Genomic DNA, 14,386 nt, shown 5'->3' with positions numbered 1-14,386 from the left:
ATTAAAATTTAATCATATTGGTTTGAGTTGAAAAGGAACAAGACATGTTTGCTAGAAACTCACAGGTGATTGAACACTTCTACTCTAGTAGTTTAAAAAAAAAAAAAAAAAGGTGACACTCCCACCTGCTAGATACCAGTACTCCTGTCAAATACATACTGTACAAGTTAAAGACCTGGTGATTAGAGGCTTTAGCAGCACCTGAAGTCAAGCCTTGGCATCCACTGCTCTTTAAAGGCTATGGAGTTCCAGCCCCTTGGGGGTGGAAATCAGGTTATGAAACTTATTTCACAATCCCTCTTAATAGATGTTTCAAGTTACTCAACCAAGTATTATGCTCTGTTCAAAGAACTTAGATTCTAAGTCAAAGCAAGGAAGGCCTTGTTGGCGGAAAATACAACACATGTGCTATCAAAATAAAAATTGCTAAAGAAAAAATTGGACCATTCAACCCCTACCCCACCCCCCAAATCCCACTTTGTACATCAAAGTGTGGTTAAATTTAGTTTTTTGTAACCTCAGAATATGGTTACAGCTAAAGGGTTAAAAAAAAAAAAAAAAAAAAAAAAAACAAGACAGCTCTGCATGGGTTTATTTGAACACAGTTCTTTTGAGAGTTGTACGTCTCAGGAAAAATCCTATATAGCCATAGCTACTAGAGAAAGTATTCCTTAAGGATGGGGCCCAGGACAGGTTAATTAAGGTCACTTAAATCTTTGTCATTTATAGCAGATCAGAACCCAAATGGCTGACTTTTGCAGGATTTCTGATAGGAATCCAGTAGAGCTGGTTTCAAGTTTCACATCGCCACTTAATAGCTGTAACCTTCTTATCCAGAAGTTGTGATCCACATGGTGTCCACAATGAGTGCAGCAAATCTGAGGTAGTCAACCCTTACGAAGGCTCAGTATCTGAACATAAAAAGATTTGGAAATGACCACTGGCTGCAGATTTGTTTGGTTTTTTTGTATGTTTTGTTTTTGTTTGCAGAATAATTATTAAAGAACACTGGTGAATCTAGTTCAAGCAATTTATAACATTGAGAATTCCCCCACATCCAATGGTGTACAACACATTAAGCTTCCACAGAGCAGCAGTTCAGCGGATCACTGATGTCAAACAGTCTGCACGTGCTGCAGGAGATCCGGCAGACATCACAAGATGGCTTCTTGTTCATGGCTGTTATAGCTGGACTTTAGTTACCTTAGTAGGAGGGTTATCAAAAAGCCATTCCTTAATTGTAATGTGTGGGCAGCTTTACTGATCCCCAAGCACAGCATAGTGGTTGTCTAGCTGCAGTTTAAGTGCCTGGTTTTTGGAAACCTCATCCCTACCTCTATTTCTGTGTCTTACTACTTCAAAGCTCTTCTCCATTTCTTTATCCCTAAGGGAAAAGAAATGGAATCAGTAAATATCTCTTCTTGACTAAGAATGTTTTGAAAATAATCTTCCTTGAAAAAACCCACTCCAAGAAAAATCTAGGGGGGTAAGATGGATGCTATGAAGTTAAGGTAACTCCTTTAAAAGGGCTCAGCCATTTTTAGAACTAGAGTAACCTCTTGACATAAAAATAAAAGGTTTCAACTAAACAAAACACAGAATTGTTTTCTAATATGGCCCTAGCTTTTAACAATGATCTCTCCTGCAGTAGTTACTTGCAGGTATTTTCAGGGCTAGTTTGGAAACAATCTAAAAAATTGCTATTTCTATTTAACACTAATTTCTTTGAACTAGAAATGTATCTATCCTTTTGTCAAAGTCATGAAAGTCCAACTGAAAACTTGACTAAGCTTCTAGAAGTTCCATCTTATATTAGTGTGTAGGATAAGGGGGGAAATAAAAGTGGGGTGGGGATTGAGAATGGCACATTCAAGGAAATGGCTTGTTATTTACCAATTTTTAAGAGTACAATTCGGAAAAGAACCAAACTAAGTGAATGATTACTCAAACTGCTATTATTAAAGAGAAAAAGGAAAGACAAAAGCCCTGGAACTGCTTTCAAAACCACCCACTATATTCAGAAGTAGTACTAACATTTGAAGTAAGTTGTTTCCCCAAAAGGAGATAGTTCTTAAACTGATATGAATTGTTTCTTAAATTCAATTCCACAATACATTTTTTAAGGTAATTGCTGAAATACATGTTTACCATTCTTATAAAAGTCAAATACCTCTCATTTATGTTTAGTGACATTTTTTACTTTGCTATATAATATATGGACTAGGTAATGTTTCAAGAACAGGAGGAGTCTTTCCAGATCCTTCCAATGATCCCTTATATCAGCCCATTTTCTGTCTCCCGGTTGTGTCATGCCCAATTTTTTCTTAGCGATCAACTAACCCAGCTAAGGTCTAATTAACTAATAGACCATTTTCATTCCTCTTCCTTGATTTCCTGTTAAGAGGGAAGAGGCATGAATAAATGAAAAACTTACAGCAAACATATCCCAAACTTTCCAAAATTACTTAAGTAGCTACACTTACTTCCGACTTTCTACATGCTTGGCAGTGGACTGTAATGATGGGAACTGTGTATCACTGTAGATTTCTGGTGGTCCTTGTGGTGTTTTCCTCGTTGAAGTCACTCTGGCACCAGGAGGCCTGTACACACCACCAGTCATAACAGGTTCTGGGGTTTCTGTAACTAACACAAAAATGATTCAGTGAAAAAATAACATGCTACCAACTACATGAAACAAGGAATACTTAAAATACCTAGGTAGGTTCTAAATAGGAATCATCTAACAGAAATTCCTTTTTGGAATATATGGGTAGGGTAGTTTAAAACAAGCACTAGCTAGTCTGTCAACCTAATAGAAAAGATTCTATACATAAAAGACAATTCTATTTAGGGTCCCCACCACTGAAAAAACTGGAAATATGACACAAGAATGTCCCTTACCTGCCTAAATTTCTAGTCAATTTATTCTTTAAAATGTCTTGCTGTCCATAAAAGCAAAATGATTACCTAACTTGTACTGTCAAATAGAGAACAACTACTACAATAAAACTAAATGTTAACAGAACTCTAAACGCATTAAGATTTATCAAAGGTAAAATAAGTAGATTTGCTCACAAAGAATCAAATAAAAATTAGGAGGGACAAAGAAAAAATAAAACTTACCTTCTATGAAGGTAAAAGTGAACATACTTTAATCACAATGAATTCTTGATCAAAAATAAATTCTCCCCCATCCACAAATGTTAGTGTATAATTTTAATAAATGTTACTGATTAATTACGATCCTACTGGCTAATGTGCTAGATTAGCAGGATTGAATTTAAATGAATTTCTGATAAAATAAGTAATAGAAAATTACAAAATAGATTAGTATTTTTTTTTAATCAAGGATTGATCTATACCAATATACACAAATAGAATAGGCTAGCTTATACCTATTTTAAACTACCCTACTTATCCAACAGAATCCCCAAACTACATGTAGAACAAATGAAATTCAAGAGTTACATAAAAACCCACTTACATAGTTGAGACTTAATGTATTTAAACTGTATGTTATGAAATCATGTTCCAACTTGATAAAAAAAAAAAAAAAAAATCTATTACCAATAGCTGGAGCAGGTGCTTGAACAGGAGCTGTTTTATTCCAAGGACCAGATGACTTTTCTACGCCACCACTACCGGTTTCTTCCCAGTTATCCCCTGGATCTTCTCTCTTTTCATTATCATCTTCTTCCTTTTCACTATTAGAAAGTAAAGATTTTATATATATATATATAATATATACACACACACACACACACACACACACACACACACACTCTAAGACTAACAAGAATTACCAGGAAAAATTTCAAAACTAGTTAAAAGTTTAGTTGCTAAGTAATTCTTAATTAGTATAGGAGAGCTTCATTCATTCTTTGGAGAAAAAGAATCTGATAAGCTTCTCATCAACAGATTACACTACATAACATCTAATAAAAGTTTTTCTTTCGGAGAAATAGCCACATATTCATGGGCTAGTGGGAACAGGAGAATGGTGTAGGGCAGAAGATTTGTAAAATGTGTTTCTGAATAGGAAGGAATTCTGAATTATCTTTAAGATAAGGGGGGTTGGGAGGGGGAAGAGGAAAGTAAGGAGGAATGATGGAGAAAGGGCAGGAGAGGAAAATGAGAGATGGAAAATTGGAAATTGGAAACAAATTTAAGTCTGCTTCATCTGTCAGCTAACTCCAAAGGATGCGCCCTACGAAAGTACTATTGTTCTCCCAAGAACACACTTAAAGAATTCTGAAGAGCAATAGTCCTGAGACAATGCTGAAGACTGAATTTTTTGAGAAACCTGGGTCTGAGTTCTAGCTGTATAACTGATAAATCTTACACCCTCATCTGTATCTAAATACTTTCTCCTCACATGTAACCTTTGAACTTAAAATCCTTCTTTAGCAAATAAATCATTTCACCTAAGCTTTAGTTTCCTCCTTTCTAAGGTGAGAATACCTTTAGTAACCACCACAATTCCATACAGGTGTCTTCCAAAAGTGTCAGTGCAGTTTTAACCAACTATAGCACCTTACATGATAACATGCTCATTTTAAAGCCTTTAAAGTGCCCAAGATTTTAGAATGTAAGAAAGTATAAGGAGCTTAAGAATTTCCCCCTTTACATAACTAGCCTATAATACAGTGTATACTCATGTTCCAAATAAATTTTAGAGAAGCCTACAATATTATGCTTTTAACCTTAAAATAAACAGATCTCAGGTCTGATGTAACTTAAGTATAGTTTAAAAGGTTGGCTAACTTTATGCAAAAAGAAATAATCTAAAACTTTTCCTTAAACACCAATTAAAACAAATAGAGAACATTAAAACAAAACATACACCCACATCACTTTAAGCACAAAACTTTACAGCTAATACTTTCACCTTACAGATCAGAGAACTGAGGCCTATAGGTTTCCAAGTTTCCTAAAACTCAAGAAAAAAGCCCTCTTTTTGGTAACAAATCTAATGCTTTAAAAGACTTCATAATCAGTCATTTCTATGATCTCTACCTGAAACAATCTCCCTTCCCCTTTAAAATAGGCCTAGCAACAAAAACACTGGATTTAAGTTAGCTTCTAGTTCTAGTTTCAGATATTTTCCTGGAGATAAAAAGATTTTTATAGATGTCTAATGCCTTTCCAATAAAATGAGACACCTGACCCTCTTAAAGTCCCTTTAGAAATTACAAAACAGACAAGGAATCCTTTTAGTACTACTTCCCTATCAAGTCAATAACTTGCATTTTTACATAAGTTTTTCTAAAGTTTGAATTTAGGACACACTTAGCCAATTATACCCATGTTATCAATTGGCAGCACTTAGAGAAGACAGGCAGTATACAAAGGTTTTCCTTGGCTCCCAGCTTGAATCTGGCCGATAGTCCCTCTTTCTCTCTTGGCTACAGCCAGTAAACAGGGTTGTTGGCTCAGGAAGCAGGAATGATGGAGAGGGAAAGGTTAAGCTGAGAATAGAGGGAAAAGAATGGAAGAGAATAAGAGAAAAAGGTATGAGAACCAAAGAGGAGTCTCCGAGGATTATAGCAAAGAAACTGACAGTTTTACAAAAGACAAATTTCCCAAATAGATCCAATAGTGCCATTGCACCATCATTTGAATAGTATGGTCAAGAGGGTTTTAAAGAAAAACACTAATTTGGACAACTTTTAAATGATTCTTTAAAAATATTTTAGATTAGTCCTAAAACGTTATACTCTGTCCCTAAAATAATGGCAAAGAACACTGTTCTCTAGTTTTACAAGCAATTAGGAGGCCAACTATTAAAACCTGTCAGGAAAATGGAAAATCTTGATTTCCTGAACTCATCTGCACTCAAGCAAGTATTCCTGTGGCCAGTATTAAATCAAACCTTTTGAGATTTCAGAACACTAAATGTGAATGACCATAGGGAAGAAAAACTAAGTGCAAACAAGGGCATTCTTAATATCATGCCTTAAAGCATTGAGGTGCCATCAACTGGGAAATGGCTCAACAAGTGCTGACTGTCTGCAAATGTATTACTATGCTAAAATTTAAAAATATAGAAGCAGACCACTTAGATGGACTGAAGCTAAGCAAAGCAGAGACAGGAAAATACATACTTGACTACATAAAAGTAAATGGAAAGAACTATCATAAATTAATGATGTAAGTTGAGCCCCAAGAAGATAGAGATTAGATGGATCACTACACATCAGATTTTTCATTGTGTTAATCAGATTTGCAATACAGAAAAAGCTACATAGACAAGTATAGCATAGTGTCTCATTAAATGATCATTAAAAATGTGAAATACCAAGCATCAATTATAACCTACTTTTTTTTCAAGTTTTATATTGCAGTTACATATTTATAATTATAATTATTTTTTTTACCAAGTTAGGTTCCAGGTCCTCAGGTAAGAATTATAATTCAAAATTTTATCAGAGTAAGCCAACTAACTCCACTGATAATTGTAAATAATCCCCTGACACCTTAAACTCTTCAGGCACTGATGGCTACGGGCAAAAAAAAAGCCTCCAATCTTAAAGGGACAAGTTTCTCTAGACAAAGTCTGAGATTTTAGGGGTCTCCATCTTTACATTAGAAGGTGCCAACTGAAGGTTCATATACACAATCTCAGTTTATATATACAGACCTATTGTTCTATCCACTATAATTCTACATTTTTAGAGTAAAATATATATTTAACCTTTTCTGTATCACTCATCAAAAACACCAATTCCTGTATTGTAATCTAACTGAAGTTATTAAAGTCATAACTTACATCCAAAGGCCCCAGGCTCAAAGTTCCTACTTTTAATTTGGATAAGCTGCCTTCTCCAATTCCTATCAACTTGCCTAGCCCTCCCGCTATTACTACTCCCTTCTAACCGACTTCCAGGGCAAAGCTTCTTAAAGCTATGGACAGAGGGGCAGCAAAATGGCACAGTGGCTAAAGAACAAGCCCTGAAGTCAGGAGAACTGGAGTCCAAATGTGGGCTCAGACACTTAACACTTCCTCACTGTATGCCCTTAGGCAACTCACTTAACCCCAATTGCCTCAGCAAAATATATATATATATATATATATATAAACTACATGCAGAGACCCCAAATGGGGTGGGGTAAGCTAGTAGAAAACTGGGAATATAGTAAGACGTATCAATTCTTTATGTAAAAAAGTACACCATTTCATTGATATGCAAATTTGCTTCCACTTCTTAATAAATGGCAAAATTATATGTATACTAAAGTTTTAAAATACATTTTTATGGCTTATTCCATATTTATATACCTATTACCTATATTATATACCTGCAAGTCACAAAAATTTCTCAGATCTGAAAGGAAGGTCAAAGGTGGAACAAGTTTAAGAAGCCCTGATCTAATAAAAACATTTGTTAGAACTGTATCTTTAATAATTTTGTGTGAGGGTCTGTTATTTCTATATATTACCTACTAATAGTTTTGCTGTATGAAACTCACTTTTATAAAACTCCACTGCTCATGAAAAACATTTTATCTATCCATACTGTGAATGCTAAATAGATGCACAAGAAACATATAAATGAACAATTTTTAGTATTTTAAGCTGCAATTAAAAACTGCTCAATTCTTTTTTTAAAAGCTGACTATGTCTTATACTGTAGGTATCTTATTTATAGCAATAGTTATTTTCCATTAAATCTGATTTAGCTCTACCATAGAACTTTTGACATTTCTTCCAAGTTAAACTGTAAGCTTCCCAACAGCACAAGATTCTGGTCCCCCTTTTGTACCCCTAACACTATCACAGTCCTTGGGCCCATGGCAGAGGGTTCATAAATGTTTCCTTCAAGTTGCAAGGCAGAAGAAGGAAATGGAGAATGGGAGGGGAGGAAGAAAAAGCAAGAGCTATGACAGAGATCTAACTAATAAAATGGTATTTCTTTAGTGCCAGTAATAATTGGGTTCCTTCTTCCCATTTCCCATCATTCTCTCTAGTTAAAGATGCTCATTAACCATAATCTCAAAGTGTGATAAACACCTGAATCCAACTGACCAAAGGAAAAGGTCAACCTACTTTAACATTCATTACAATTTGTTGTTCCTTCAGTTATGACCCCATGGACCATAGCCCTTCCATACTTATTACTGTCCTCTCAAAGATTCTCACACTCAAGCCTGATGGTTCCATGATACCATCATCCATCTCTCCTCCACCATTCCTTTTCCTACTGCCTTCAATTTTCCCCAACATTAAGGTCTTTTCCAATGAGTCCTGTCTTCTCATTTAAGTCAAAGTATTAAGATTCTGCTTCAACCCATTACATTCAGACCATTATAATGCACAATATTTATAGTATTTAGATCAAGGGCCCTTAAAACTATTAAATTTATCCAATGTCATTTAAAATATGATTTGCCAAGTCACATCAACTAGTTGATAGCAGATTTAATTTAATATAGCCTATTATTTGCTCACATTTACTTTTTTTTTTTAATGATCAAGACAGGGATCCACCCAGGTAGGAATTTTCAGGTGCGAAGATTCCCTCTACCTATCCAGGACGAAGCTCTGTTAGCAATCATCTTATTCTAGTGTCCTACTTTACACAAATCTGAAGTTGCAAGTAGCTAGCACATCTGGCAATCAAAATCAACCAATGAGGCAGCTACGTGGCATAGCTGAAAAGAGCACCAGCGCTGAAATCAGGAAGACACGAGTTCAAATCTGATCTCAAACACTTAACACTTTCCTGGCTGTGTGATCCTGGGCAAGTTCCTTAATCCCAATTGCCTGTAAAGGGTGGGGGGAGAGATCAAACAAACTCCCATGCTGGCAATCCAGCTTTCTTCTGAGAGAAAAGGCCCAAGTGGACAAAAATGCCTTTCCTGGTGGTCACCAAGTGTGATGGATCAGAGGCAGGATGGAAAGGACTCCAACACCAATCCTCTAAGCAGACATGATGCTACCTGCCTTTCATTTTATTAGCCCCATTCCTGAATTCAAACAATGACCAAAGAAAATCCAAACAAGACAAAGCTTGAATGTACTTGCACAAGCCAAATAGCTAAGAAAACCTAAGTATGATGTAGAAAGTTTTTTTTTATCCCAATCTTTTGCATCAAAAATGCATCTGCCATGTTGATATTGTATAGAATTTTCCTCATAACTTACAGCTCATTAATATCTAAAGACTTAAGTACATTTGAGGCAGAAAGGGCCTGTTCACCCTAACATGAATACTCCTTTGTCCCTTCAATAACTTAATATTATAAATCATAGGGTTCAGACAGCAAACTCCTACTACTTAAGGCTAATCTTCAATTATCTGCCAGAATTGGGAATATTTTTGAATAGTATCAAATCCTATTTTGCCTGAATAAGTTATTGGACTAATCAATATGTTGCTTTAAGCAGAAAGTTGTTCAAAATGCAATACACTCAATGGTATTAATGCAGACATCCAATTAAGTAGATATACTTACACCCATAAGCTAAGTATGAGACAGGCAATTATTAACTTCTTTTGCTGTTTTTTTAACCAATATTTACCAATGTTCCTTCATGATATGCTAAACTTTCAGGAAGGAAAAATGTGGCAAAGGGACAAACAAGCATACCCACAGTAGAACTATATTTTCCCAATAAAATAATAAAATCAAGAGGGCCTTTGAGGTGTGATGCTAACTTAAACTTATCCCAAAACTCAATTGCTCCCCTTTCCCCTCCCAATGTTCTTTTCTCCCACTTTTTGCTCCCAAGTTGGAACATTTCTATCTCTTCTTGGTCTACTGGCTCTTCAGTGACTCTCCATCACATTCTGGTAGATGACAAACTGTTCTATGAAATCCTTAGATTATGATCTCAAGTTGATTCAAGATCTCAGATTTTAAAGATTTCATCCAAGTGTCTCTGGATGAATAATATGTAAATGATCATGACCCCAGTGCAACTTCCCATGCAAAACAGAACACTTCTTTTCCCTCCCTTCCCCCACCTCCCAACCCCAGACTGTTTGCTCTGGTTTGCGCATATATATATATATATGTGTATATATATAGAGATATAGAGATATATATATATATAGATATACAGATATATAGATATCATGCCCTTTCCTAAGAAAAGCAAGTTACTTGGGTAACTGTCAAATTTTATTTGAAGGCCATTCCGACTAATTGAAAGATAAATCCTCAAAGATTTAAAGGTTTTATAAGACTACAAAAAGTAAGCCTCTAGTCTTGGCTAGCAGTAAAATGGCAAAACTAAAATGCTGAACTTAAAATTTGTACTTTGGCAGAGCTAAAATTTATAGCTGACTATGGAAAGATTAATAGCAAAAAACCAGTTCCTGGTAAAGGATAAAAATGTGCTCTGAACTGAATCTGGAATTCAGATTCATAAACAGAAATTACTCAGATTCATTAACAGGAATTACTAATATTACTAAGCCATCTTCCTGCTTTAAAGACTCAGTGTCATACTAATGGAATCCCCCCTCCATCCGGTAATTTGATGCTCTATCTTCTCAGCAACTGTCTTAGCAACAATCCAACAAAGGATTCAAACAAGAATTGGATGACTAAAATTATAAACACAACTCAGGTCTTCCCCCCAGAATCCTACAAGTCAGAAAGTTCACATAAGATGGCCAAATGCTAGTCTAGCCAAGCACCATTCTAAACAGAGGAGCAAAACAAGCTGGAATTTAGATATTTAAAACTCGAAAATTATTACACATGCTCAAGCGACCTCTAAGGCAGATATAAATCATTCCCACTTTAAGGAAAAGGTGATGACTAGTTAAACAAAAACAGAATCAGAGGCAGAACACTTTTCCAATTCCAGGACTACCCACTTAAATACTCAGAATACCCAACAAATCAGAAGAGCTAAAAACAAAACTTTGAAGATTTAAATTCAGTTAAGTGCTTAAAAGTTTTAATAAAATGACTACAGTCTGTAAGGGCATTCAAAAACAAATGGCATTTCTTAGTGATCCCCTATCATCAGATGCAAGTTGAGGCTTTCCTTTTTTAAGGACAAATTTGTTTCACCTAAAAGATTGTATTAAAAAACAAGTTTCTAAGGCCAATAAAAAGCTACACCACCATTAAGATAAAAACTGGGTTTGAAGTTAAGGAAACTAACATTACATTTTCAGGGAAGGGAGAACACAAGTATTCTGAAAGAACAGACTTCAAAGGAAGACTAGTGAGTATTATGAAATGTCCTTTACACAGCCACACAGAAGCGAAAAATCTTATTTCTGCCTGTAACAATATCACCGCTTTCTTTGACTTAGTAACTCATCCAGCATGCCTGAAATCCCAGATAGCACCAGCTGTTTAAATTAAATACCACATGTGTTTCAGTACTGCTGACTCTTGTGACCTCAGGCGGCGTTTTCTCAGCAAAGATAACAGGCGCCCAAATGCCAAGCCTTCTATGGCTCGTTTTGCAGATGAGGAAACCGAGGCAGAAGGGATGAAGGGCCTTGGCTGGGGGTCACCCAGCTACTCAGTTCTGACCTTAAGAGTCTGGGCTCCAGGTGCCCGTGACATCCGTGAGGCAGACGAATCCGTTTCTCGGGTGACTTCAGCTCAACCCTGTCGAAGGAGCCAAGTCCTGGCCATAGCCGCCTTCCCCCCTCAGACGCACCTATTCTCTGCCCGCAAAGGTCTCCGGTCTCTGGCCGCGCGCGGCCAGCGATAGCTCTACCCTCCTCCCCTCCGCGCCGTCTCGGTCCGTTTCCGAACCCCCGTCTTCCTCCCAATTCCCAAGGCGTCCCGGACCCGGCCCCCCCGCAGCCAGCCGTCAGCCCGCCCAGAGCCGCACCTTATCTGCATCGCCTGAACTCTGAGTCCGCTGTAGTCGACTTCTTTTTGCTCGAATTCTTTCCATTCGTCTTCATCCTGGAAAACATACAGAGCCAGGTCAAGCCCGCTGGGACGTCGGGCGTGAGAGCCTCGCGCCCACGGCCGTCGCTCAGGGACCGGCGTGGGTCACAAGGCCCCGCCGGGCCCGTCAAACGGCGGGACTCGGGAGGGCCTGGCGGCTTCGGGAGTCGTGGGCTCGGTCAGGCCGGGGACGGAGGGGAGGCCCTGGCCGACGGAAGGCCCCTGGCACTAGGGAAGGGGACGAGACGGGGCGCGGTCGCTTTCCCGGGCCGGCGAGGCCCACGAGGCCCACGAGGCCTGCGGACACGCGCGTCACGTGGGCGCCCGAGGGCCCGCGCCGCCCCCAGTCCGGACACATGGCGGGGCGGGGCGGGGAGGGGGTGGGGAAGGGGACCCTCCCGCCCAGGCCCTAGGCTCGGCGCGGCCTAGGACGGCGTGGCCGCCCGCACTCACCTTGGTCTTGGCGGCCGCTCCGGGCCCCGCAGCCCCTGCGGCCCCCGCCGCCCCCTCAGCCGGTCGAGCGCCCCCGCCGCCGGCCCCAGTCCCGGCGCCTCCGGTTAAGGCGGCTCCGGCGGCCCCGGCCGCGGCCCCCGCGGCCCCGGCGCCGGCTCCTCCGGCGTTAGCGGCGCCCGCGGCCCGGCTGCTTCGCTCCTTCTTCTTCTTCTTGTCCCTCTTGGCGAAAAAGTTGTCGAGGCTGCGCTCCTCGGTCTCGGCCATGGCCGCGGCGGCCGGCGAGGACCCGGCTCCTGGACGCCCCGGCTCCCGCCTCGCGCCGGCCTCAGCGCCGGCCCCGGCTCGGGCTCCCGCGGGCCGCAGCAGCGCCCCCGGCGGCGGCCGGCGTCCGCAGGTCCTCGGCGGGCGCCCGGGCTCGGCGGGGCTGGCGGGGCGGGCCCCGGCTGTCCCCCCTACGCGCCGTCCGGCGGTGGTACGGTCCGCTCCGCTCGGGGCCCCGCGGACGGCTACGGCTCCGTGCGCGCGCGAGAGGAAGGGCGAGGGGCGGCGGCTCAGGAGGCGGCTGCTCGGGTTCTGGCCACTGCTTCTGCTCCGACTACTCCACGGCCACGGCTGCTGCTGCCGCTGCTTTTGCTGCTGCCAGCTCCTCAGCCAGAGGGGAAAAGGAAAGGGCGGGGGAGGGGGCAGGAGAGAGCCGGACGCTCAACGTGCGGGGCGGGCACGGGGGGAGGGGAAGGGGGAGGGCGGTAGAAGCGCGCACGCGCGCCCAGAGAAGGGAAAGGGAATGGGAAGGGGAAGGGAGAGGAGGAGGGAGGGCAAAAAGAAAAGAGGCGGTACCTGCCCACTTGGCGCCGCCCTCACTTTTGAAAGAGCCCACGGGAGGGAGAGGGGGCAACTCAGGGCTGGGGGAGAAACGACCAATCAGGTGGCAGCGCGAAATGCTTAGAGGACAATCCCCGCCCTAGAGGAGGTGGGGGCGGAGAGGTGGGACTATGCAAATGAGATGCCCCCTCCCGCGGCGCCACACGTCCCGGAGAGTCTCGAATCCTCTGATTGGCTACACTTTTGGATTTGAGGGAGGAACTTCAATGAAGTAGGGAACCCGGTAGAAAAAAAGAAAGTTATTTTCCGCCTAGCCGAGCGCATGCGCAGGAGAGTGAATTGCACGTGTGTGTGTATGTGTGTGAGTATGTGTGTGTCTGCTGGCTGGACTCCGTTTTATGGGGATGGGTGGTGACGTTCAGAACCTTCCTTTGGCCCTTGTCCATTATCATCCTTATCATCTTGTCCTTTATCAGGAGACTGAAGGGCATCCTGGGCACAATGTTGTATAAATATATAATGGTTATTTATTGTGACTCGAATAAAAATTGTAATAAAGGGCACGTTTATCCAATTTGCGGGTGGCGCGAGCCTGGGAGGTGGCATGGTAACATAGTAACCCAGAGAAGCAGGATCCCGGTAGATCTGGACAAGCTGTGCTCGAGTTCAGATAATCTGCGCTCTCAAGGACAGCATCCGGCAGATAGACTAGATAGCAACTGGCTGTCGGGCATTTTATGGAAGCTAGGAGCGACATGTAGAATTCGCAAAAGAACTAGTGAAGGCTTGCTGTCAAGAAAAGCTTCCTAACAATGAAAGCCCTAAGTAGACCAGGGCTTCATAGTAAATTTCCACCCGCTACCCCTTTGGGCAAAGAAATGGTTACGGGATAACATGATATGGATAAAAAGTCATAAATACATTCAGTTATGAAACCCCATATAGTGTTCAGACCAACGGTTTTAAAAAGCTTTGTTATTAGAATTTCCCCTGTGCATTTTCTTGGGGGTTCTTTCTGCTATATACTGGCCAGAAAGCTACAGAAGTCCCTTCTAAAATTCAGCTTTTCTGCGAAATTCTGTGTGATTTCTGAGTACTTTAGATGTGCCCAAAGAAGAGTTTGTTGTAGTGTATCTGTTGTGCCCTGAAATAGAATGTTCACTCCTTGAAGGCAAGGATAACTTCTTTTGTGGGCCCCAGACCTTTGCAGTATGCCTTTAGACACAGAAGGGCTTAATAA

General features: G+C 40.9%; 1 protein-coding gene across 5 annotated transcripts; it reads right to left on the bottom strand.

Annotated features, from left to right (window-relative positions):
• Nucleotides 1–575: 575 nt before the first annotated feature.
• On the bottom strand, nucleotides 576–12,678 carry CDV3 (CDV3 homolog). 5 transcript variants are annotated; one of them, XM_052000642.1, is made up of 5 exons: nucleotides 12,325–12,673; nucleotides 11,810–11,886; nucleotides 3,568–3,704; nucleotides 2,484–2,643; nucleotides 576–911 (listed from the first exon to the last, which is right to left on the bottom strand). In XM_052000642.1, the coding sequence occupies exons 1-5, from the start codon at nucleotides 12,586–12,588 to the stop codon at nucleotides 905–907; spliced, it is 645 nt and encodes a 214-aa protein (XP_051856602.1). In that variant the 5' UTR covers nucleotides 12,589–12,673; the 3' UTR covers nucleotides 576–904. The 5 variants fall into 5 exon arrangements, with proteins under 5 accessions (XP_051856602.1, XP_051856603.1, XP_051856601.1 ...); XM_052000643.1 differs by lacking the exon at nucleotides 576–911 and adding an exon at nucleotides 1,017–1,203 and having other exon boundaries at nucleotides 12,325–12,675; XM_052000641.1 differs by lacking the exon at nucleotides 576–911 and adding an exon at nucleotides 1,210–1,384 and having other exon boundaries at nucleotides 2,484–2,637; nucleotides 12,325–12,678.
• Nucleotides 12,679–14,386: the final 1,708 nt, after the last annotated feature.

Source organism: Antechinus flavipes, chromosome 5 (genome assembly GCF_016432865.1).
Source record: "Antechinus flavipes isolate AdamAnt ecotype Samford, QLD, Australia chromosome 5, AdamAnt_v2, whole genome shotgun sequence".
Taxonomy (NCBI): Eukaryota; Metazoa; Chordata; class Mammalia; order Dasyuromorphia; family Dasyuridae; genus Antechinus; species Antechinus flavipes.
The sequence above is the reverse complement of the archived record's forward strand: the minus strand, read 5'-3'. Positions and strand labels throughout refer to the sequence as shown.